The 26,774-nt window shown below is 38.0% G+C and overlaps 1 protein-coding gene across 1 annotated transcript; it reads right to left on the reverse strand.

The window, feature by feature from the left end:
• Nucleotides 1-21,412: 21,412 nt before the first annotated feature.
• On the reverse strand, nucleotides 21,413-22,945 carry LOC308498877 (dnaJ homolog subfamily A member 1-like). The gene has a single exon (XM_081051617.1). It carries the CDS (start codon nucleotides 22,826-22,828, stop codon nucleotides 21,641-21,643), a length of 1,188 nt encoding a protein of 395 aa, XP_080907743.1. The 5' UTR covers nucleotides 22,829-22,945; the 3' UTR covers nucleotides 21,413-21,640.
• Between the last annotated feature and the right edge of the window lie 3,829 nt (nucleotides 22,946-26,774).

Genomic DNA, 26,774 nt, shown 5'->3' on the forward strand with positions numbered 1-26,774 from the left:
ATTTTACTATTTTCTTTTTTTTTTATTTTTTTCTTTTTTTTATTTTATTTTATTTTTACATCCCTCACACCGTGAACCCCCCTCCCCCCATATTTTACTATTTTCAATGTGTCTGAGTGATACAGATTTAGAAGATGTTAGTTAAATATTTCTCAGCACATACCGTACTAAGAGGCATGCTCTATTGATAAGCTCTTATTATAGAATGAGTATTCCCAAATATTGAGCAGTGTTATCTGGAGTAATATAAAAATGGAATTTTGGAACTTGAACTAAAGCTACTAAAACAAACAAACAAACAAACAAAACAATTTAATGTTTCAAATAAGCTGTAGTTGTTTGCATACATTGGTAAAATTCAATTTGGGGAAAAAAATAACTAATCTGAACACTCATAGATCAGTTCTTGTGCATGAAATAACCTGCCTGAAAAATTCTGACAGAGCAATGTTCACAATAAAAGGACAACAAATTTTGCCAGCCACAACACAAGAGATTTTCAGAAGCTTACCTTGTTTTGGCAAACGAACTACTTGGCTAGTTTTGATAGTCTTATATTGGGGGCTGAAATTGAAGCTATAGGAACAGCATATTTTATTTCTCTTCCTAACTTATTTCACCACTTTATTTTGTTGAAAAATTATTACTTTCAAAACACTTTCTTTGGTACTAAATTTTAAAACTGCATTTTTTAACATGCTACTTGTGTTAAAAAAATGTACAGGGGAATGTGTAAAATTGCAGGAAAAAGTGAGATCCAGAAGGTCAGATCACAGGTACAATTGTCAGGTTCCTTGGCAAAACCTAACTCTTTGACTTACCAGGTAGGCCTCAGTGGGCAGTTTCCTCTTCTGCACCTTAGTTTTATAACTTATATTATAAGAACAATATTAGTACTCACTGGTTAAGTGATGTAAGAATTAAATGAGATCATCTCTATAAACTACTGGCTACAATACCTAGCTAGAAGTTAGTCCTCAATAAACGTTAGCTTATTTAATATTTTTATCAAATAGTTATTTGAAAAAAATAAATTCAAAAATAATTCCAAAGTGATCTGGCAATGCTCAGTGTCGGATAAGGCACACAAACATGATTCCATCACGATAAACTTGCATTAGACTGTTCTACGTTCCACTGATCTGCTTATGGAATACTTATTAGAAAAATATGTAGAATCCATGAAATTTGTATTATCATGAATTGTCTAATAAGTCCTGAATATTTACTAATGAGTCTATAAAATTTTTCAGGAGTTAGAAAAGCATAAGACCTTAGACAAAGTCCAAAAAGATTATTTGACACATTTTGTCTTAAATTGTCCACACAATCCTTTCTGTCTGTAACCCACTGAAATGCTGTTTCTATGTGGACCCACAACTTTTTAAAAAATGGTCAGTAAGATATCCAGTGATCCCCAATATGTTAAACAGACATTTTTGAACTCATATTTAACTTGCTCTTCTTAGTTTTATTGGTCCTTCTTGGTCCGACTGTATGTCACCAAGTTAATTGGACTTAATAAATACTCATTGACCACTGACTCTGTCAGTTACACTGGGTCTTAAACTTAATAATACTAATCTCTCTTAATTTCCTTCCTACTTTTCTGATCATAGCATTCCAGTCTTCTATAAATTCCTCTTCCTTTGACTACTATTCAAAGAAATCTCCCATATATGTGATCCAATATCTTCTCTTTTCACTGCAGATGAATTATTTAAGACCATGAGTTATTACAAGACCATTTACCAAGTTATCTCCAATATACACAACTACTCTAGCTCTTTCTGTTGAGCTCCTTCCCCATATTTTCCTGAACATCCACCTGCCAATTTCTTGTGAAGCACAATTCCAATATATCTCAACCTGAATTATTTTTCTTCCAGGTTAGCTCTTTCACTTTAATACTTTGGTTCATGGTAACATATGTAACCCCAGCACTCAAGTTAGAAACCTGGAAGTTCTCAAAGCATCTTCCTCTTCATCACTTTCTATCTCCAAGCCATCAAAAGTTCATATGGATTTTCATTCCCAAATATTTGTTCATTTGTTTATTTCAACCTCCACTCTTCTTCTCTACACCACTGGCCTAGTTTGCAGTTTTTCACTTACATTACTACAAAAGACTTCTGGCTGGTTTTCTGTCATCCATTTGCCCTTAGCTAACCTAACTGTCATGATATTCCATAGTGTTTTGCTTTAAATTATAAAAATGCAATCCCTTGAACATCTAGCTTAAAGCCCTTAGTTGTATGTATACCCAGACTTTCAGGTGAGGCTATGTGGGCATGGGGTTATGATGCTGTGGCCAACCTCTCCAGTGTCATCCCCTATAACTCTCTCCCATGGATCTGCAAACTCTCCCTCTTCACAGTGCTTCATGCTTTTTAGCCTCATCGGAAAAGTAGTACACAACAATTTTTCTTCCTACCTAGAAATTTCATAGCCTTATTACTCAGACTTTTCACAGCCCACACTTCTTAAAAGAGTTATCAACTACAACCCTTTTTCTCTAGTTCCATATTTTCTACTCACTAAGTTCACCATAAAATCTAGCTGCTCTCACCAGGATCATAATAGACTAATTGTCAAATTCAATAGTGACCCCTAAGAGTCTATGTTACTTGACTTATCAGTATCTAGCACTGTTGACCACTCTTGCTTCTAGAACATTTCAAGACCCACAGTTTTAGAAACACTTCCTTGGCTTTTTGTTTTACTGACGTTTACTCTCCTGCATCTTGAAGTGATATGTCCCAGTCTCCTTCCCTAGTTCCTCTTGTGGGTTAATTCTTAAAACTGTTTTCATTTCTAGGATTATTTTCTTAGTCAACATGTATTATTCCGAACCCAGTTGTTCCCAAGCATGTTTCAAGCCCAGCACACTGAGGACCCAATATACAACGGCAATATTACATTTATAAAACCAAATTGTTGGAGAGAGGTTGTGTCTAATTTAAAAAAGCATCTCGGGTGATTCTGACATGTTGTCCTTCACTGATCAATATTTTTACCACCTCTCTGCCCTGTTCTTCACTATCTCCTGTGTACAGATGACTCACAATTTTTTATCTCTGGTTCTTACCTATTTCCTCAGTTCCAACTCCATATATTTAATTGCCTTTCACCACTTCAAACTACATATCCTACCAGCACTTTTAACTCATACTGTTTAAGTTGAATTTATTGTTTTGTTCTTTCAAAACTGCTTGTCACCCAGAACTCCTATTTCCATAACTATCCAAGCCAAAAACCTGGGGATCATTCTATCTTCCTTCCTCCTCATTTTTCATCAGTCCAGTAAATCCTTTAGTCCTATCATTTCTCCTTCTCAGTGACTCTCATTACTTTTCATTCCTTTCTCTTCTCACTGATACTCTCACTGTTTAGTCTTCCGTCTACACTATTATTATCCTGTCCTAACTAATTACCATGCTTCCAGCTTTGCTTTCTGCAATCTATCTTCCATTCAGCTCCGAGAGTAAATTTTTAAAGTGCAGTTTTTATCATGTCACTGCCCAGATTACAACTCCTTTGAACTCCCACCATCTACAGGATAAAGTCCACATTCCTCAGCCTGATGTTAGATCTCCACTGTCAGCTGAGCAGAAACAAAGTTCAATGACTCAATTTCACTTATTTATTTGACAAATATTTATTGAGTATCACCAGGCAATATTCTAGACACCAAAGATACTGAAAGGAAGAAACAGGAAAGCGTCTAACACTAATGAAATTTACATTCTAGGTCAGGGAGAAAACAAGCAAACACAAACAAAATGGTAAACTCTATGTGACAAAGTAAAGTACAGTGATATAACTGAGATTAACTCAATGGCTGCTCTATGATAAGGTTAGGGTTAGGGGAGTTGTCAAACAGAAGGTTACTTTTAATTTGATACCAAAATAAATGGAGGGAGCCAAGTTTTGGGAAGAGCATTGTTAGTGGAGAGAACAGTTTTGCAAAGGTCCTAAGGCAGAAACAAATTTGATTGTTTGAAGAACAGAGAGAAAGGTAGGGAGGTTAGAGTGTCTAGATGAAATTAAAGACCGATATGTCAGAGAGGTAAAGAGGGAACAGATCCTGGGGCTTTATAAAACTTGTCCAGGAATTTGGATTTTAAGTTAAATAGGAAACTGAGGGGTTTCAAGTAAAACATCATTGTGGCAACTCTGGTGCAAAATGGTAGCGGAAGATGAATTAGACAGATTTATATGGTAGTAGTTATCGAGATGGAGAGAGATGTTTGGATTTGAAATGTAGTTTTAAGGTGGAGTAGGTGAATCTTGTTAGTGGACTGTGTAAGGGAGAGGATAAAATGAGAAAAAGTAAGCAAAACTACCAGATTCGGGAGATAGTAAGTGAATATCGAGTTTGAGGTTCTGGGAAGTTGGGGTGGTATCTATGGATTATAGACTAATGAGTATTTAGATGCCGTTCAAAACAAAAGGAATGAATAAAATCACTTGGGAAGGACAAATAAATATAGAGAAGGACCTACCACTAAGCAAAAACAGATGATAAAAACTCAGCTGGGTAAATAAGGAACTGAGAATATCAGAGAGGTGGCTGATAATGAGAGAAGGGAACACTAGCATTAAGGTCTTAATGAAGTTGAAGAATTGTTTGTGTCGAAGATTTTGAGTAGGTAAGCTGGAAGGATAGGAGGTGGTAATCAGAGAGTGAATGGCTTGTAGTAGAAGGTCCAGAAATGGCATATTGCTTGTGATGACAGGCTTGAGAGATACCACGGAGATGGTTGGCTAAGATAAGATGAAGCATAAGCTCACCGAAAGTAAGGGAAGTAATAAATAGAGACTAAAAGCTGTCTGTTGCTTTCCATCACTATTTGTACCTTAAGCTCTAGACATACAAACTAGTTTTCCATTCCTTGAAAATGCCATTGTGTTTCACACCTCTGTCCCTTTGTCCGTGACATTCTCTCCTTTTAAAACCCTGTTCCAGGCCCCAGGAACATAAGCATATTTTTTCTTACCTTGGTCAAACATCTCTGTACAGCCTTCTCAGAACCCAGCCCATGCCACTTCTTCAAGGAAACTAATCACTTTCTCATTTTCTGCCTTGTATGTATCTCAATTGCAGCACACACAATTAGAGTTGTTTATTTAAACATCTGTATCTCACACTAGATTCTCAATGCCTTGAAAACAAAGAACAAATCTTGTTGAGTTTTGCAGCCTTCGCACTTAGCAGTGCCAGCACATAAAGCAGCTTCAGCAATGTTAGTGAACACACTCAGGAGCATTTGCAAATATCAGTGTTAACTGACTCTGAAATGGGTAAGATATTAGGTGAGGTACTGGGGAGAAAAAATAGAGAAGGGAAGATAGTTCGCCATGCAATTCCATTAAATATACCCGAATACAGTAGCATGGTTTCAATGTCAAAATATATATCCGTAATTTTACAATTTAAGGAACAAAGCTAAAAAAGGGGCAATTCATGTAGTACTTTTTTTTGTCCAGTAGAGTCTGTTCATCTGAAAAAAGTGGACCTTGATGTTTCATGTGTTTCATGTTCTGTCTGGCTCTCTACCCAACTTTGACTACTTTGTTCTTCATATGCTTATTCATCAGCGTATGTGACATTATCTGCTGTGACATACCACTTCCTAAATCTCAATAGTTTTATAAATTCTAGTTTCATTTCTTGTTGATATCCAGTCCAATCTGACTGAGCTTTGCATAGTCAAGTTCCTTCAAGTATCACTCTTTTTCCTTTTAAGACTTTAGAATTCTCCACTAGCTCACATACAATCAGCAAGCAATGAGGAAGGATGAAAGAATGGCCAAGAGTTTGTAGAAATCAGACCTAGAAATGGTGTACAACACCTCTGTTCACATTCTATTGGCCCCAACTCAGTAGTATGGTCACAACTAACTTCATGGATCCTAGGAAATAAAGTCTGGTTGTGTGTCCAGGAAGACGAGGGAACACCACATGTCTATTGATGGATAAGAGGTGACAGACAAGGAGTAACTCATCCAAGAGTGATTCCTTGCAGATGAGCCACTCCCAAAGTGCCATGGCTGCCATGTATGGTCAAGTATTTAAGACACTCAATCGTGGAAGAGTTCTGAGGTGTGAATTAGGTCCTCCATTCACTGTATCCCATGAATTAGACCTGCAAGGCTTGTTTCCAGCCCACCGGTTATGCTGTGATGGGAGCTGGGACTGCCGCAACCATTCATGCAGAGCCGGTGGAATTAGGCTGGAACCAGAGTTCTGCCATATGATACTGATGCTAGTGTAACCTCTGATCACAACAGGAGAGCAGCTGGTGCTTCAGAACTCCACAGCCCAAAGTTTAGCATCCCTCTTTTGGAGTCTGATGCCGGTTCTGCTAGAAGCAAGACTGCAACAGAGGACCCACCCTCCTGTTTATGCTCCTGTTTCTTTTAATTCATCCTGGCAAATGCTGTTCCAACTGACCTGCTAAATGCTGCCTAGCATTTGTCTTTGTTTACTCAACATTGGCATTCCCTGCCACAATATTTGTATTTAATTCTTAGGTCACCACCTAGTTACTGGCTAAAGCTGCCTTTATGTGTGTGGATGTGTCCAGCTAGATAGGCTCAACCTACACTGTTCTCTTAGATTCAGCCTCCAATAAGCCTCAGAGAGACCCTGTGTGGCCCCACTAGCATATCAGACAGTTCCCCCACCACCCCTCATCCCTTTCTATCCAAAGAAGCACAAAGGTCTCAAATATAAGGGAGACAGGCTTTGTGCAGACAAGGTACCCAATTGATTGGAATGATCATTTTATGAGTGTTGAAAATCATTTAAAATATGATACATTTTACTGTATTGTTGGCACTAAAATACATTAACTCCCTCTCAGCAATATTACCAGTAAGTTATGTCACACATTTGTTAATTTGACCATTTTTTATTTATTTAACAAATATCTACTCTACATTTATAACACACCAAGCACTGAGAAAACACTCAGAATACAGACATAAATTGAATAGAATAACCACTGTCCTAGATTCTTTAGCAAGAGAATTAGACTCTAAACCTTGTTTTAAAAAGTTAATTTATATTGAGAGGTGACACTAAATGAAAAGTTGGGTTATTGTAGAGGATAATAATGCAAGACACAGTTTAGATGGGTTGGTCAGGTGACACTTCCTGGAAGAAGTCACACATAAGTTACAACATGAAAGACAAGTGTAAATAAGCCAAAGGGAGAAGAGTATCTTAGGCAGAGAAGCGAACACAAGCATAGGACTGTACGAGGACTGGAAGTGTGGCTTGGTCGAGCGTGGGGGTGTGGTGGGGGGTACATGAGGGACTGATGCACGATGAGGCTGGAGAAGGAACAGGTCTTGAAAGAAATTGTTTAAGTCATACTTTTAAATTTGGATTTTATCCTAGAGAAAATTAAAGGTCTTTGAAGGGTTTCAAACAAGAGCCGCAGGTGATCGGAACACCGTGACTGAATGAATGATTCCCACATGGAGAATGAATTGGCAAGGGACAGTGTGGGAGTAGAGTATGAAGGCTACAGCAGTGGGCTAAGTAAATTATGTGGATGAAACTGGCGCTGTGGCAGTAAAGATGGAGAGTGGCACACCTACTTAAGATATATTCTGGTTCTGAAATAGGCCATGTTGAAAGGCAATAAGTCATGTGAATCTTTGATATAAAAGGCACCACTGGAAATAAATTGAAAGTATCATAAAAATAACTATATTAGACACATATAAAAGACACTGTGGGCCTACCTAGCTGCATCATGATCTTTTGGTTATTTCTGTCCTTTTTCCCTAACAAGGAATAGTCAACAATTCTCATGAAAGTGCTATGCCAAGAAAACTAAAAACAAAAAACAAAAACAGTGTTTCAAAATTCAAAAAAATTAAATAAATCATATTATTAGACCTGAATACAATGACATATACTGAATGGATCTCTCAGAATGGTACATGCCCATGAAAACATCACAGTTGAGAGTTTGAAAGAAAAGCCAACCCTATGGGATTGGAATTTGAATCTGTGTTTTCCGTGATATTTGAAGGTGAAACTCTCCCCTGGAACTGCAGATGCGTACAAAACTGCTTCTGCGGTTCTGTTTAGTGATTATTGTGAAAATGTGTCCAGGTGAATTCCATGACAGTCTCATGGAATCCTGTGAAGGATCAGTCAGTCCACAGGTCAAAGGAGACTGCTTTGCCCTCGGCATTTTCAGAATTTCGGGGACAGAGGATGACATATTGTCTTATCATCTTAGCTTAGTATATAAGAATCTCAAGCTCTACAGTTTGTGAAGTGAAATCAGCCAGTAACAGAAAGGTAAATATTGTATGATTCCAGTTCCATGAAGTATCTAGAGCATTCAAAGTCAAAGAAACAGAAATTAAAATGGTGCTTGTCAGAGGACGTTCGTTGCTGCCTAGTTGGTTCAGTTGTGCGAAATGGAAAAGTTCTAGACACTGGTTATACAACCATGTGAATATGCTTAACACTAGTGAACTGTACACACAGAAGTGGCTACGATGATCAATTTTGTTATGTTTTTTTACCACAACTTTAAAAACTTAATTACATTTAAAACTTTAAAAAATTAAAAATTGTAAATGTGTTAAAAATAAGTATTGCAAAGAGAAATAGTTACAATAAAAGTTTAAATCACTCAATGGATAATAATTTTATAAAAGATGAGCATGGCAACATAAGTAGATATTGTGGTATTATGTTCCCTTTTTTAGATTGTCATTCTAGAAAACAGCCATGACTGTTCAAAAATATGTCTTTTTAACATCATTTGATTCTGAATTCTTAGTGTTATGGATCTCAATTCTGAACATCACTCTATAGTAAACCCTCAGAGAGGGGTTGTCAGCCAAGCCAATGTTCTAGTCATTATGTAATATTTTAGTTTTATATATTATTTCATTTGGAAAATAATTTTCTGCAAAGCTTAGGAAATCTGGCCTGTATTCAATATGAAATATTTATCAGGCAACTTGGCACCTGAAACTAAGGAAGAAAAGTTGCAAAATCCTAAGTTAGGGTCAGAGATAGGGAACCAGCGCCCTCCCACTCCACTTGACTCATCTCTGAAAATGATCCTCTGCCACAAAATTCTGCTGATACATATATGGAGAGAGAGAGAGAGAGAGAGAGAGAGAGAGAGAGAGAGAGAGAGAGAGGATTCAAAATCTTTCAAATTTTCTTTAAATTCTTTACAATCTTGCCATTTGTTTGCAGTTCTTTCTGACCATTTTATGATCACTGAATTTGACTAAGGAGGATCCAAAGTTCTCAATCATTACAAGCTGTGCATTGCTAGTTGACCAAGACAAACCATCATCCTCTATAGACCCATCAGGAGATTTCCATTGAGGGATACCCTTTGTCTCTTTGGGCAGATTCTGAGTTTTTGTTTTGTTTTGTTTGTTTTGTTTTTTAACTCAGATCTAGATACACTCAGATGGCAATAAGCCAGAATCTAATATAAGGGTGATGATGTACTCAGTTCAGATGCAAACAAGGAGTCTTCAAAGTACTCAGTAATCAAAATGAATAATATGTTCTTGCAATATTTTTTAAAATCCATGTTGAATGAAATATCAGAATTTTAAATCAAGACAAGCTCTTCTTGTTAGTTTTATGACCCTGCATTATTGGGGAAAGGGAACAGTCATTTCCAATCAGCCCCTCGATTCTGGGTAACTGGCTATTATGGCTGGGCTGGCTTATGAGGGTTGACGATGGTGAACAAACAGATTAGGCGATTTATAGTCAGAGATCAATTTATAGTCATTGTTTTGAGTGTGGAGCTTTTGTTAACTTTTTCCACTTGGCTCAAATTTTGGGAGGATATTTTGATAAGGATATTTCAAGTGTAACTTTTTCCCTTTGCTGCAGGCTGCACTACGGTTAGGCTAGGCAATGAAGAACAGACTTCTTAGCCAAATTTTGCAGCTTTTGGAGGGAGAGCCGTGTGAGGAGGGGAGAGTTCACCTTGGGGCTTTCTCCAGGAAGGGGCCCCATCATAGGGATAGAGCCAGATGGAGTTCTATCAATTCTTTGCCATTCTTGACCAATTTCTTTCTCAGTTTTTTGACATTTTGTCCCCAAGTCAGCAACACATCATAAGATAATTTCTCAAAGTAAGAAATGGACTCAAAACTAAATAATCATATCTTACAAATTAAGTGTCATAATTTTTCAGAAAATGGTTAAATATTTCAATTCTCAGTACCTGATTTGTATTGGGTATGACATGGTACTTTTTAAGGAGCTGGAGTAGTCAAAAACTGTCCTTCAAATAATCTTTGTGTTCATTTTTTCCACTCATGCTTTATTGTCAGTGTTCCCAAGTATCAAAACTAGACTTAGGCATGGGGGAGGTATTTGCTAGAACTGGTAGTCACCCTATCAAAAAATCTCCATAATTGGCTTTGCCATGGTTCCTTAAATGTTTATCTAAGCAGGTCCTTCAAGTTTAAGGACATTTGGGTTTTTTTAAAAGCTTAAAATGCAAATCTTATCCTGGAAGGTTAAGAAAAGCTAATGTCAACCATTAACCTTAAAATCAACAATGAACAGTTCAATCCAAATGAGTTTATAATGTTTTTTGTTTTGTTTTGTTTGTTTTTTTGTTTTTTTAATAATCAACCAATGGTTGTTAAATGTCCAGAGTTACTAGTACTGGAATTCGCGGTGACATTGGAGGGATTAAAAGGTGAATACCAATACTTTTAAAAGCAATTTTTAATACATTCCATTAAAACCCTATTCACTTGGCATTCTTTCAGTACTGTTTGGGGGTTTGAGTAGAAGTGTTTATTGCCATGACTTGGTCTTATGAAATAAAATACAAAGACAAAGGAAGTGAAAAATTATCAGGGTTTTAGTAAAAAGGAATCCTTTCTGTGGCCTCAGCTTACCTCTGATCTAAAGGAGCACGTTCTGCTTTATCCCACCCCACATCCCAACTCAATCTTTTGACTCAGTTGCTATGACAGACATCACAATACATAGTATGAATTCCCAGCTGTTGCAAAAATGAATTTTCATGTTGATCAAAATGTATTGGCAAAACTGTGTATTGTTTTAGGTTCTAATGAAAATTACTGGAATAAACCTTGAACTCTTCTAGGGCAGGGACCTGCCTTTGTCACCTTCTTCCACTAGAACTCTATGCAGTGCTTAAGAGACACTCGAGAGCAAAATTTTGGTTTGTACAGCACTGAGTCCTCAGGATAAGTATCGGTGATAGAGAATTTTAATGGAGATAAGGTTTAGAAAGTCTATTGCGTGAGATGGTAATGTTGGCAGTGGTAGTAGTTTGGTCTTGTGTTAGACACCATAGGTTATATGTTTCCTGATAAAAAGAACTAACCAAAAAGAGAGGTGAAAGGGTCGATAGGCATATGGAAAGGCCAAGAATGGAATACAGAAAAGCAACATTCTTTTCTTTATGATTTTACTCATGTACAGTTTCTTTTGTAAATTTAACAGGTTAAAATGGGCACTTTTCCTGACTTAGCTTGAATGAGCTCCCACGAAAATTAACACCAGATAACAAATAGTTGTGAAAGAGTTTGCCATAAAGAGATTTTACGAAGAAAATGGGTAAGAAGCTGTTGCATGATTCTTGTGTCTCTTCATTTACCTTACGAGGGGTTGGAAAGAGAACACACTAAAGGACTACTATGGGAGAGAGGATGGTGGTACCTTGTCTGTTTCAAGCCTAGTGCAGGATGACCACATGACTCAGAAATTGATGAAAAATGTGTGAAACACGGGCTTGGCTTGACTCATGACTAAGAAAGGCACAACAGCTTGAGGCGGGAGAGTAGGGATAGCCGCCATAGGGTGGACCTATTTGTACTCCAGAGTTCTGGAGTAAGGATATATATGTGTCTCACTTATATATGCTGCATACGAGAAAGAAGGTGGAGCCCTCAAGTACTTCTAACAAGATCGATTAGATGGTCAGATATCCCAGGAGAAGAAAATAGAAATGGGATGCCATGTTTCTAGACGCCACAAAGATTTGCAATCATGGTAATTAGCGACACAGGAGTAGGGTCCTCTGCACATCTATGCAAAAGACTCTTGAGGGGAAAAGTCAATCTTAATCACATTAAAACCAGAAACTTGAAGCCTGCTAAGGAGAAGCCCGGCTCAGGTAAGACTTTGTCTCCCCCACTGGTGTGATGGAGAGGAAGGACACACTATAAAAAGTAGACAGGGAATCAGATGTATCCCAAACCCTGCCTGTACTGCCCTTTTCCCTGTGTAGATTCCCAGCCAGAAGCAGGTCCAAGCTGGAAAGGGAGAAGATTTGATACTTGATGCCATAGCAAGCTATAGTTTTAATCAGCATCTTGAACAGGACGTTCCATTTATTAAATTGAGACTTTGTGTTATAAAGTGACTATAGTGTTAGGCCATATTTAGGTCAGGAGCAGAAACCTTATCTTAAAAGTCCTGTCGTCTTGATCCTGCCTTGCTTTATCTCCTAGGGCCCTGTGATCATCAGGCCTGGGTGGTCCAGATACAACCTGGGGCCAGGAAGGACTAGGTCAAGCCCTGAAACCCTTTGTCAATGAAAACCCCCTGAAGCACTTTGAAGAGGAAACAGCCTCATTTAACCCCTCCTATAAACTCCATACCCCTCTTTGCTCGGAGAGGTTATGATTTTTCCCTCTGCTCTAGGCTGACTTCCCGCAGCTCAAACATGCCATATAAATTCTAATAGACCAATCTTGGTCTCCTGCGACTCATTCCTCTGGCTTTGCCTCACATATAGGACCAAAAGTGAGTAGCAAAATCATAGACCTCTTGGAGCTTTCATTTAGGGCAAGATGAGATTATTGCCCGTGATTAAATTTTTAAATACAAGTGAGCCACTAACTAAATAGATAAATAAAGTAAAATTGCTTTTTGATCATATTATGAGCTGTGATAGAGTTAGTTCATCATACAGAATGACTCTCTGGCTGTTGGCAATAACATTTAGTGTTATTATAATAACTGCTTTCTCTCACCTTGTTGTTATGACCTATGCCCCTCCACCTGCTTCTCAAGGTGAGTTGACACAGTTCTTTTTGGTATTATATTAAAGAAGCCAAGTATGGTATGGGCTTCTGATCTCAGGTGTGAATGAATATGAGGGATGAATAGTCAGTTCTGCAAATGAAAATATATTCTCCTCCATCCCCTTTCCCTCACATGCAGCATGGCCTCCTCTTCAAAGGCACAGATGCCTTAGCAATCAGACCTGGGAGGGAAGGTGGTCTATAAACCACCAGCAATGAGCTTGAGCTCAGACCCCAGCAGCAGACAATATTAACCCTCTGGCTTCTGAAGGATTTAATTATATTCTCCCTGGCAGGAAAGGGTGTTGGATTTGCTTCACAGGAGCTGTTGAGACAGGTTAGTTAGCATGATTGCTAGGTAGATGGGGTGTCCCTGGTGGAATAAAGAAAAGACAGCCATATCCTAAAACTTCACTCCTTTGCTCCAGGGCATAATGTAACAAGGCCCTGAAGATAATCATAAAATTCCTTTTGGCCTGACAAATGGAGAAGATCTGATAGATAAAGTGGGTTACTTTGCTAATTCCTTTAGGATGGGTAAGCAGAACAAACCTGGTAGACGAATTTCATTAGAAGGCTCTAGTTCCCTTCTTCAAACAGCTCCCCTTCCCCAAACAGGAGAGGGAAGGTATAAAAGTAAGAGCTTTTCCCTCAGTCATGGGACACCCCCCATTTGGGACTCCCGCCCGCTCGGGAGCTGCAACCTCTTCTCTTGCCTCGAATAAACTATCCTCTTTTTAAAACTTTTTGCCTCTCCCTGGTCCTTGTTTCCATTCTTCGGCTTCACGAGACACCATCTCGGTCCACACTGAGAAACTGCTAGCAGATCCAACATCACTTTCATCATATATTTTCCTCATTTGGATGATTTGTCTCTCTTATAAAGCCATTGCCCCAAACTATTCTGGAATCCTAGAAACTGTTTGCTTAGAAGACTGTGTGGCTCACTCTCAGACCAAAGGCCAGTTGGTGTGCTGTGTTTACATTTCCACATTTCATAGCCTGGCCTTCTGAGAGGCCTTTGTGAAAACAAAACAGAGTCCTCAGAGAAAGCACTCAAGGTCAGTGCTGTCAACTCTCTGTGAGTTCGACAATGCTCCTTAATTCCTGCCTTACTGATGTCAAGGACACTGTCTTTTGAGCCCCCTCTGCTCAGAACCAGATTCCCAATGGACTCCCCTGCCCTAACATGTTTGGGGTGCAAGGCTGATTCTCTAATGATATCAGTCATAGCCTCCTATACCTTCCAACAGAAACCTACCTTCAGAAGTGAGCATTTTATGACGAGTGGTGTACTTGTGACATTTTCTTTAAACAGTGTTCTGTGTTTAAAATGTTGTCAATCAGACTGTTTGAAGATTGACCAAATGCTAAAGCATAGAGAAGATCCTTAGTTCAGGGTTTTAGAAACTCACTGGGATGAAAGTTAAGTCATGGACTTGACAAAACCAATAGGAAAAGAATTGGGGAATTTAGAATTAGTTCTTAAAGAACAACTATATAGATGATTTTATGCTCAGATATACTCCGTTTCTATAATACCTGGAAAATACTTGTTTTGAGTGTGAATTTACATTTGATACCACAGATTTGGAGATTTCAAAGTACCCTCAAATTATAGAGATTACAGATATGTGGATATAGACACAAACTGTGAACATGTGTGTTTAGAAGAGGGGGACAAGCTATAAAGATGAATACAGTCTGAGGATCTAATAAGATATTTCCATGGTGAATATAGTTGATAACATGGTATTGTATAATTGAAATTTGCTAAGACAGTGCAACTAACACGTTCTCACCAAAAAAAAGTAGAAAAAAATAATACGTGAGGTGATGGATGTGTGAATTCACTGGGTGGGAGGAATTCTTTCACACTGTACATGTATATCAAATCATCTCAATGTACACATTAAATATCTTACAATTTCATCTGTCAATTATAGCTCAGTAGTAGAAAAAATAAAATGAAAATCATGAGGAAATTTTTTTAAAAAGAAAAGAAAAGAGGGGGACACCAAGTTCATCTAACTTATTTACAGCCATTGTCTTGGGTCCTTCAAATATGTGTTCAAAGGTCACTCTTCGTGAGGTCCTCTCTGTTACTGCTACCTCATATAAAATTGTAACTCTTCTTTCACTTTCTGTCACTTTAGTGCTTTATTTTTTCTTCTTAGCTATTATTATTTAACCTATTTGTTTTTACTGATGTATTGTGTTTGTCTGTGTTCTCATACTCAATTGTAACCTATGTGAGAGAGATTTTTTCTGTTTGGTTTACTCTTAAATCCTTGATCCCTGACACCTACAAGATGTTCAGTAAGCAAAGGAAATAATCAACAAAATAAAAAGGCAACCTACAAAAAGGGAGAAAATATTTGCAAACCAGATATCTGACTTAATTAGATATCTGGGTTAATATCTAAAAGGGGGTTAATATCTAAAAGGGGTTAATATCTAAAAATATAAGGAACTCATGCCACTCGATACCAAAAATCAAATAATCCCATTAAAAAAATCTGCAAAGGACCTGATAGGCTTTGTTTTCAAAGAAAACATACAAGTAGCCAACAGGAACATGAAAACAAACTCAACATCATTAATCATCAGGGAAATGCAAATCAAAATCACAAAGAGAGAGCACCTGACAACTGTTAGAATTCAATTATCAAAAAAGACAAGAGCTAACAAGTGCTGGTGAAGATATAGAGAAAGGGGACCCTTGTACATTATTTGCAGAAACATCAATTGGTGCAACCACTGTGGAAAACAGAGGGAGTTTCATCACAAAATTAAAAATAGAACTACCACCTGATCTAGCAATCCCACTTCTGAAACTATATCTAAAGGAAATGAAAACAGGATCTCACAGAGATACCTGCATTCCCATATTCACTGCAGTCTTATTCACAAAAGCCAAGACATAGAAACAACCTAAGTGTTGTCAACGGATGAATGGATAAAGACGTGAGATCCATACAATAAATATTATCCAACCATAAAAAGGAGGAAATCCTACTACGTATGACAACATTAAGAACCTGAGAGACATTATCCTCAGGAAAATAAGCCAGATAGAAAGAGAAATGTGGTATGATTTCACTTCTATCTGAATCCAAAAAAAAAAAGAAAAAAGTCGAACTTATAGAAACAAACAGTAAAATGGTGAGGGATAGGGGAAATGGGGGGAGCTGTTGTTGGTGAAAGAGTACACACTGTCAGTATAAAACGAACAGATTCTAAGGATCTAATGTACAGCATGGTGACTATAGTTAATAATACTCTATTATATACTTGAAATTTACTAAGACAGATCTTAAGCATTCTCACCAAAAAAAAAAAAAAAAATTAACTGCGTGAAGTGATGGATTTGTTCATGAACTTGATTGTAGTAATCATTTCATTTTATACACACACACACACACCCACACACACACACAGAGGATGCCAAAAAATATATACATATTTAAGATAACATCTCTTAAAATGCGTATACATTTTTTTTGGTGTCCCCGATATATGTGTGTGTGTGTGTATGTGTGTATATATGTACACACAATATACATATATACATGCACACATATATATCAAGTCATCACATTGTACACTTCAAATATGTATAATTTTATTTGTTGATTATTCTTCAATAAAGCTGGAAAAATAAAATACAACAAAATAAATATTTTCTGAATGAATAAGTGCAATGAGGAGTGTGAATAGTTATTCATTATACAACTACTTTGTTTGACATTCATCACATCATATTTATAGCTTTGATGGTCTAGTGGATATCAGAATGGCTTAAAGCTTAAAAATATTCTCCAAACTACTGATAGACTCATCCAAAGAAATAGAATTTGAAGTGTCAGAGCACCTGAATTAGAGAAATGTTGCTAATGGTGAAGATTTTAATTCTCAAAGCTGGCTTCAATACATTAAACACCATTTTTTATTTTTCATAAATCAGGAAATAGTGATTTTCAAGGGTGAAATCAACTCTAGACTCATGTACCGCATCCGTGAGGAGTGAAACACAGATACCACTCATTGTAGTTTGTCACATGTAGAGTTTCTAAATAAAAACTTCACAGGACAAAACTGCTGTTATGCTACTGCTGGGACTGTTGTATTTTTCAGGAAAGCAACTGTTTTTGCCCAACTTACTACAAGTTCAGAAATTAGTTCAAAGTTTCAATTTGAATATTTTAAATTGCCTTACTTTGGTGTAATAAAATTTCCAATGAAATCTTTAAAAAAGCATAAAATGAAGACTTCTGGATGGAGGACGACTAGATAAGAGGAGCAGAGGACAAGCTAAGCAATTATTTCTGGCAATCATGTTGCTACTAACCATAATTAGCATAAAGGTAATAACACAAGTAATCCCATTAATGCTCTCAGAAGATATGGATATATTTTAGCACCAAAGGATTTGGGGCTCAGGATACATATTTTATAAGTGTTGACATAAGAACGTGTAAACCTGTAGAGAATTTTTATGAATTTATTTGAGCCACAGGGACCACATATGCTGGGGAGCGAGATCTCAAATGCTCCAGAGAATAACAGTTTTGCAGCTTTTTGTATGCATTTGAAATTAAGGAGGGAACTAAGGAAGATTGGAGAAAGTAAGGTGAGGACTGAATTACAGGATAGTTAAACAAGTGCTTTCTTGAGGGTGGTTATGATTATTTCAAAGGTGTGTTAAACTAGATGCACAGAAACAATGGACAGGGCTTGTCTAAGGCAAAGATAAACCTTTCACTAAACAAGTTACATGCCTGGTGCGTGACTACCCACCATGACCTGCCCTGTTAGGAATTTATGATCAGATCACCCTGTGGGGTAACTTTCCATAGAACCACCCCCGTTTCTTTGTCCACAGAACTTTAGCTAAATCTTGAATTATATGAATCTTACAAATGTCAAATAAGGCATATCTAATTTGTAATCATAGTCTGTCATCCTCTCAACTTCATCAAAGTTTGAATTTTCATATTAAAAAAGAAAACATTCATTTTGCTATCATCCTTCTCATCAAATTAGCTATGTGTGCCATATCAAAAGAGTTGTTCTATCCACATGAAGGATTTAACTTGGTATTCTTTCCTACAACTGCTGCCTCACTGATTTTTTTTAAGTCCCAAAATGAAATAGTCTTAGGAATTGAAAAGGTTTTGCTTTTAAAAATGCTTATTTTTAATTTTTTTTAAATTAAAAATCCTTGTGTGGTGATTACCACTATCATTCAGGGAGATACAAGGGCAGAGATTCCACTGCTGATATATTTCACCCACAAATGAAATGGTAGTATAAACAAACACGTTTGATCTGTACCCTGGAGCTTGGCACAGCTGAAGGGAAAGGATACAACCCTTGCTATTATTTGAGTCCCCACCCAAAGCCAACCATCAAAGCAGAAAATTTACATGCTCCGAAAGACAGAACTGAGATAAGGGACAAGCTCTTCAGATAGGTTTTTAAAATCCTTTGAGAGTACATTGAATTTGGATCATGAAAGCAGAGCTCAATTTGTACTTTTGATTTTTCCCAGTTTTACATTTTAAAAAAATGTTCTTTCACCACCTCCATGTGCAGAAGGGGATGAGCTTGCTTTGTTTCCCAAATGACCTATTCATATCAAGTTAGTTACACCCACTTAAGCCCTCCACTCCCCCCCCCCCACCTTGGGTAGTCCCTGGGAGCCGTTCTATGAAGCTGGGAACTGATATAAAGACTTTTGCTTTTTATAGAGAATTCAACCTCTCAGGGCCACAAGGCACCCTTTCTTATTAAAGAACAAAATGCATGGAAGTTGTTAAAAACAAATCATCTTCCATTAGAAAAAGTTGCATGATTGGAAAAGAGAAGAGCACATTGCTGTAATTACCAGTACATTAAGCAGAGAATGAACAGCTGCGTGAACTTGGAGTCGGTAGAATAACAGCCATGGAGCCAGCTTCCCCATATGGTCCAAGGGAGGAGGTGGAGTTTCTAGCTGCTTGGGTTTGGAGAGGTGAGGAGGGGCACACTCGAATCCCATTCAAGTGAGAAACTCAGGCCAAGAAATGTCTGGCTTCCCTGTTCAAACTCAGCTTCCTCTGTGATGCAGTGGGAAAATCCCCTTGGCCTCCATAACAAAAGCCTCTAAAATCAATGTTGTTTTTTCCTAAAGAGAGCGAAATGTGAGCGTTTTCAGACTTTTGGCTACACAGCTCCTAAAAGAAAAGATGACCTCAGAAAGACTGAATTACTTCCTCAGTTATCTTGGGGTGTGGCTATTACTCAGAATGATTGATATCACTTCATAAACACCACTTGATCTAGAGTTTGCTTCCTCTCCCAGATAGAGGTAGGGTCTGGCCAATAGCAACGGGTCCCAAACACCAGGTATTGGCCTCAATCTGTTGCAGGGAAAAGCATTACCGCCTCCTAATTGTCATTCTCTTCAGAATTTGGCAAATTTGGTAAAAGCAGAATGGCACTATGGTAACCTTTCATTATCAATGCAAATCCTAACAGAAAAGCATTCCATTCTTCTTACATTGTATGTCATAAATTAAAGACAATAAATTTTATTGTGAAACCTCCTCGGAAGACATTCCTGAACAGATGAGGCAGAAAATGCTTGCATTATACTAAACAGAGCTAAAATTTGATAGTCGCTGGAAGAGCTGGCTATAAGGAATCTAGCTATTTACTGGGGGAAATACCAAATAGGCTACATCATTTGCAAGGAGATATTTTTGTAAGTACCATGTCCAAAACCATTCAAGTTTCAGCTATATGAAGGTTATTATCACAGAGGATGGTGACCAGCTGTTCTTTATTGCCACTGAAACAGAATGACAAATAATGGCATTAAAATGGAATTGGAAAAATACAAGCTTCCTGAAAATTTGAGTTAGTTAACAGGAGAGGGATCCACTCCAGGGAGTTATACTATAATAGATGCCTTTCATTTGCTGAAGCTTTTTTTTTTTTTTTTTTTTTTTTTTTTTTTTTTAATGAAAAGAGGCATTTTTAAGACAGTTCAGGTACAGTTTTGCCCATCAGTAAAATCATGAATTTGATAATCTTTCAAAATTTCTCCTACTGAAAAAAAAATCTGAAAAATCTTTAAGAAATATGACTATGGGAAATACAGCTATATACATCAGGGTAATTAATTCAGTCACGTGGTGGCTTCATGGAATCTCATAAAATGAAGAGTATTAGTCAAGGAATTTTGTCAGAAATGGCTGCATTTCATGCCATAGATTTAGAAACGGATATTCCAAGGAGTATAATTTCCCTATAAATTAATATTTAATCATCTTTAGAAGTATGTACATTTAAAAAACACTCAGCATTCTACTCAAATTAGGCACACTATTATTTCTTAGAAAATTGTTAGATAGAAGTTCAAACATCATCTGACGGATATTAGAGTATCCATATTTGATTTGTGGGCTCTCTACTTAGGCACTTATATCTATATTCAAGCAGGTACTGCAATATTAACTTGTAGAACATTCTTAATAAACCAATTAATAAATCAACTATGGGAAAGACACATTCCAATCTTTCACATATGGAGTAAATCCATCATTACCAGACTTCTGAGCTCCGCAGAATACTCCCTTTTATGTTTTCCATTTAACCTAAATGAAAATTTCTCCTAGATCTTATTCCCGATCCCCCATGAGACAGCTACCTGTCAGCAATCAGTACTTTAACAAGACCTTGCTCAAGACGGAACATCTCAGTAGACATGGAATCAGAAATGTGGGATTATTGGATGTCACTCACCCTGATAGCTTTTCTCCTCAGATGCTATAATTAAAAAAAAAAAAAAAAAAAGACCTTCATTTGCGGCTTTTCTGACAGCTAATGTTCATCTGTGTCACCTCTTCTTTCTAGGCAAAAAATATAACTGGTAGATAGCTTTAAACTCTTTTTTTTTTTTTTCCCCAAGCAGGATAAAAGGGTAAAACAACAGAAACAACAAAACAGTTTCGCTATGTATGTAAGTACATCTTGCCTTAAATTTCACAGGCTTTTAGGCCGTATCTCTACGTGGGTTAAATAGAGTCGGAGATTATTAACATGTTACAGAACCAGTTACCTAAGAAAATATTCAGCTATTTACTTTTTTTTTTTTTTTAAGTTCTTTGCCAGTTTTAATACAGAATTTTAACTTCATGGCTTAACAATTAAGGGTCATACACTGAAGTCAATACACATACCTGGTATTTCAGTCTAAGCTAGTCCATGTACATAACTGAATTACATAGTATGGCCTAACAGATACTAGGGGAATTTTTTTTTTTTTTTTTTTTTTTTTAGTTTTTACAGGTATTAAACTTATCTTGCACACTGAAGTCATCATACATACAGGGCAGTCAGAGCTTTTATATTTGAGTTTATTCTTCATTTAACTTTTAAAACACTACTATAGTTGAAAATTAAACCAAAAACATAGCCAAGTAGTGAGCATATTATGGTTGCAGTCCTTCACTCATTCACTACTGCGTATAAAATGCCAGCAGTGAGTTACTCCCTGGCCCGATTAAGAGGTCTGATACTGCACACCACCCCTAGGATGATGGTCGTCATCCTCATATGCTTCTCCATTGTAATGACTTTCTTGATTTGGGTCAAAGTCTACCAGTTCTGCCTGGTCCATTTCATCAGTCTCTTCTACTTCCTTCCTTTCAGGTAGGAGTTTTTCAAGCAAAGAGAGTTTATCAGGAGAGAGAAAACCATTCTCAGGGAAGTTTACCTTAAATTCGATGATCAGACGACCCTTTTCATATGGTCTACGATAAATCGGCATGCCTTCATTTAGCACACACTTGATATCGCCATGCTTGACAATCTGACCTGGATGGGAGGTGATGACTATGGTTCGGTTGTCGAGAGTACATATTGGCTTTTGGAAGCCACACAATGCTTCAACCAGCTGTATGTCCATACACATGAAAAGGTCTTCTCCTCGTCGAGTAAAGACAGCATGGTCTTTCTGATCTAAAACGATGATAATATCTCCAGGCTCCAGTCCTGGTTCTTGGTCTCCTTCACCATGGAATGTTATCTTCTGGCCATCTTTCATGCCTTTGTCAATGTGAACTTCTAGAATCTTCTTCTCTCGAACTATCTTCCTTCCATTGCAGCTTTTACATCTATCTTTAGGACTGATCCGTTCCCCATGGCCCTGGCACTCCATGCACACAGACTGAATTTGCTGAACCATTCCAGGTCCTATCTGATGAATTCTTATTTGCATACCAGTACCTCGACAGTTGGGACAGCACTCTACGGCTCCTTTCTTACCACCTCGACCTTCACGTTTGTCACAAATCACATTCTTTTTCAGAGCTAGTTTTCTTGTTGCACCATTATATAAATCTTCTAAGGTTACCGAGAGCTGATGTACAATGTTTTTACCTCTCCTTTCTCTCTGCATCCTTCCTCCTCCTCCAAAAAACATATCAAAGATGTCCATGGGGGAGCCAAAACCACCACCTGCTCCACCTTCTTTAATTGCCTGTTCTCCTCCTTTGTCATATAATTCCCTTTTTTTTACATCAGAGAGCACTTCATAGGCTTGAGAAATCTGTTTAAACTTTTCTCCTTCATTTGGATTCTTATCAGGGTGGTACTTCAAGGCCAATTTCCTGTAAGCCTTTTTCAATTCTTCCTGGGTGGCATTGGGTTTGACCCCCAAAACATCATAGTAAGTGGTTTCTTTCACCATTTTTGACAGCCCGTGAGAGGGCCGAGGCCAATGTGGGGGCGCGGGAAGGAGCGCGTTGCTGTGCACACCTTGGGCAGCCGCCGCTCCTCCGCCTCTACCCCAGGGTTCTGGAAAGTTCCGCCCCAGCTATTTACTTTGAGGTGCAAAATGCACGAGGCGCTGGAACTGTAAGTGAAATTATTATTTTTCTCTTCTCTTTTATGGGGGTATTTCCAAGGGACTCTTGAAATTAGTTGCTCAGTTAGTTTCTTCCCTATAAATAATTTTTCCCTTATACAGTATATAAAATCAACTTCTGCCAGTTTATCATGGCAGTTAAGAGTACAGATTCTGGACTTGAACAGACATGAATCACAGCTTGCCACTGACCAGCCGTATGCCCTTTGGGCAAGTTGCCTGACCTCTTTGAGCCTGTTTCTTTCCATGAAGCTAGGATTTCATAGCACACCCCCCACCCCTACTTAGATAATTGTTGTGAGGATCTTTAAAACTGCTCAGAACCTGCCTGGAACTATTTGCCCATAGCTCTGTGAGATGAGCAGAGGGAGAAGAAAGAACAATGACACAGAGCAGCATAAGAAAACCAAAGAATCAAAAATAACTAGGGGCAATAGATTGGGGGAGGGAGGTTACCACTTTGTGAGGGGTAAAATGTCTAACTATTGCATTGTTTTGTATACCTGAAACTAATAAAAAGCCTACTTTCCACACAGTAAGAAAAATGCCGTGTTCTTTGATACTTATCTTTGATGCATCAATATATTAATCCGTATTTTGTTTTGAAGCAAAGGTGATTCTTTTTACTTGCAAATTTGAAACACTATGTAAAATGGACCATGATCCCACGGCTGGGGCTGTGGGACGCCATGCTATGAATTCTCCACATTGCCTTGCTTATCATGTGACCTTCCTGAACAATGTAGCAATAAATAAATGAGAAGGAAAAAGTTAGGGGAAAGGTAAAACTAGTCCACATTAGCTAGTTGGTGATAAGACCCAGAAAACAAGCAGCTGAAGTTAGGAGTCTTCCATCGCCATGCCTCTCATTCATTGTCCCCTTCATAGATTTAGAGGCTGCTTTCGTTCTCCCAAACATTTCAAGATCAATGGTAAGTATGGCTTTATTCACTCACATCTTTACTCATTAATTTATCCAATATTCATTGAGCATCTTCTGTGTGTCTGGATCTCTGCCAGGCAGCAGCATGGGTGACAGGTCAGGAGGGAAAGCTGTCAAGTAAGACCTGGTTCACAAAAATGAGAAAACTACTGTCCTTATCCTCAAGGGACTCATGATCTAGTGAGACACTTAAATGATGCAAAGCAAACAAAGAATCAGAACAAAAATCATTGCCAAAATGAGGTGTGAGAAAGAAATCAAGAGAGAAAGAAGTGACTAACGCTGCTTAGGAAAGGTTAGGAAGTTTTCTCAAATGAGAAGAGGTTTGACTTTAGGACTACAAGAAAAGTAGGAATTGACCAGGTGAAGAAAGGGAAAAGAGGGCATGGGGACACAACATGGGTGGGGAAAATGTCACATGCCAAGAGACCAAGGCTAGAAGAACTCAGTATGCTCAGAGCGTGTCTAGTAGTTTGTGGTTGGAGTGAGTGCGGAACACTTTGGGGCAGCATGGGATTTTTCAAACATAGTAAAGACACAGATGTTTTCAAAAGGCCACAAGTGACCATATGGTGAGTTCACTTATGAAATCTTGCTACCGTCCTGGCTTATCTGATTTCCTGTCTGAAGGAAGGGAGGAAGAGTCCACAGATGCCGACAGTCTTAGGGCATTTAAATGAAGAATGTTCCATTTTCCTTAAGGAACAGTTTCCAGGATTTCTGGAATACGGGAAGCAACATATTCTCTTTTATGTGGCCTAGGTTCCATCCAAACATCTTAGAAAAGACAATTCTGAATGTTCACAAGGAATCATATTACCGTGTTTCCCCAAAAATAAGACCTAGCCTGACAATCAGCTCTAATGCATATTTTGGAGCAAAAATTATAGTAAAATAAGACCAGGTCCATAATACAATACAATGCAATAAATACAGTACAATAAATACAATACAATACAATACAATACAATGCAATACCGGGTCTTATAATTTTTGCTCCAAAAGATGCATTAGAGCTGATTGTCTGGCTAGGTCTTATTTTCAGGGAAACACAGTAATAAAAAATAATATTAACTCACAGTCACCCTGTGAGTCTCGTAGTTTCACTGATATACAGTATTTGCTTATTATATATTACCTAAATCAAAAGAGTAATATCTTACGCTAATGATTTATACTATTAATTTGTATTAAATAGCTTGTGCTCTAATTCTGAAACATATTCCTATTCACCCCAGATCCTGCAAAGGAGAGAAAAACCAGAGTGACCCAAGCCTAGGTGAGAAGTTCAAGAGGGTTGCATGTTTTGTGTGGGTTTTGAAAAAGAATGCCAAGGCAACTCAAAGAGGGATTTACCCAGCTAAATTTCAGATCAGGAAGAGAAACAAACGCCTACAACTTACACTTGCAAATCCTGGAAGAGGTAATAATAGATGGTAGTGATCTAGACAGACCACATCTCAACACACTCAGCCTATAAACTCATTCTCCAGTGAAAATCATCATGCTCTCCAAAGGTATTTTTGGAGCAACAGTAGAGTCTGCCGTAAACACTATATTTGACCCTTTTCATCTATATAATAGTGCCATAAAAATTGCTCTGGATTAACCTTACCAATATTAAATTTGATAGGACTAAACCAATTCAGGTTTTCATGGCTCTGCTCTATGGATAAAAAAAGGACAATAATCATAGCCTTTACTTTAGTTCTCCAGTTTCTCAAAAAGCAGCATGCGTCAGCCTTCTGCAAAAAGCGAAGATAGAATCCGACTCAGTAAACCCATTGTGTAGTGGACCACTGAGCTGCACCCAGCTACTCCCCCGCTTGCTCATTAAGAAGGGATAAGCAAAAACAACAAAAAGATCTCGTACTACATCTGGAAGCATTGTTCTTGAAGCTGCTAAATGACCGAGTGGGTGAAGCATTATAATCTCAGACACTACCTTCGATAAAATCTGCCCAATCCCTTCAGCATTTGTGAACAACCCTGGAAGAGGAATTCTTAGGACAAATAAATGGGGGGCGGGTGTAAATTAAAGGAGAATAACACCTGTCTCTGCAGCTGGCCACCAGACCTCGCTTTAATGTACTGTCTGCTGGGAAATGGAAGCGTCTCATGTTACCCTGAGGCCTTAGCCTGCAGTGGAGCCTGCAGAAAGGAATTGTATGACCAGAAGATGTGAGGCTTGGTCAGGGGCCAAAAACAATGGTGAAAGGTACAAAATGAAAAGCTCTGTCAGGACAAAAGCACTCAATCACAGAACAACACACAATTTGGCCATTGAAGAAATGAACCCAAAACAAAAATCACAACTGGATTAACAACTGGTTGATCCCCTTTCACCTTCTAATACTCTCTGGCTGGCGACTACTTGTTGAAAGCGGAATAAGGAGAACACAGCCGCCAGCAGCGGACAGTGTCTTCATTTAGGACTAGTTCTGGCTGGTCTTGGAAAAGCAACTTGCAAGATTTATGCTTCTTTGCCTTCCGTCCATGATTTTTTCCATTAAAAGGGGAATTTAGAGCAAAGTTACCAACGTAACTCCAACCCAGAGCTGGAGAAGTCCTCGCTGACTTGCAAAATAACTGTGGCTTCAGCAGAATTGCGTGCCCAATAGTAACAGAGGTGAAACTCATAAAAATTGTGTGCACATATTTAAGAAAAAAAAAAAGACAGAAGAAAAGAACCTGGAATTAGGTCCACATTGGATGTCATGGTGGGTTTTGCCCCATAGGACACAGCTAAGTTTGAATGACGGGAACATATACAATCCAAGGGGAGTTTCTTTCCAAGAAAAGCTTAGAAGAGTCCAAAAATATAAG

The sequence above is a fragment of the Rhinolophus hipposideros genome (genome assembly GCF_964194185.1).
Source record: "Rhinolophus hipposideros genome assembly, chromosome: 6".
NCBI classification, from domain to species: Eukaryota; Metazoa; Chordata; class Mammalia; order Chiroptera; family Rhinolophidae; genus Rhinolophus; species Rhinolophus hipposideros.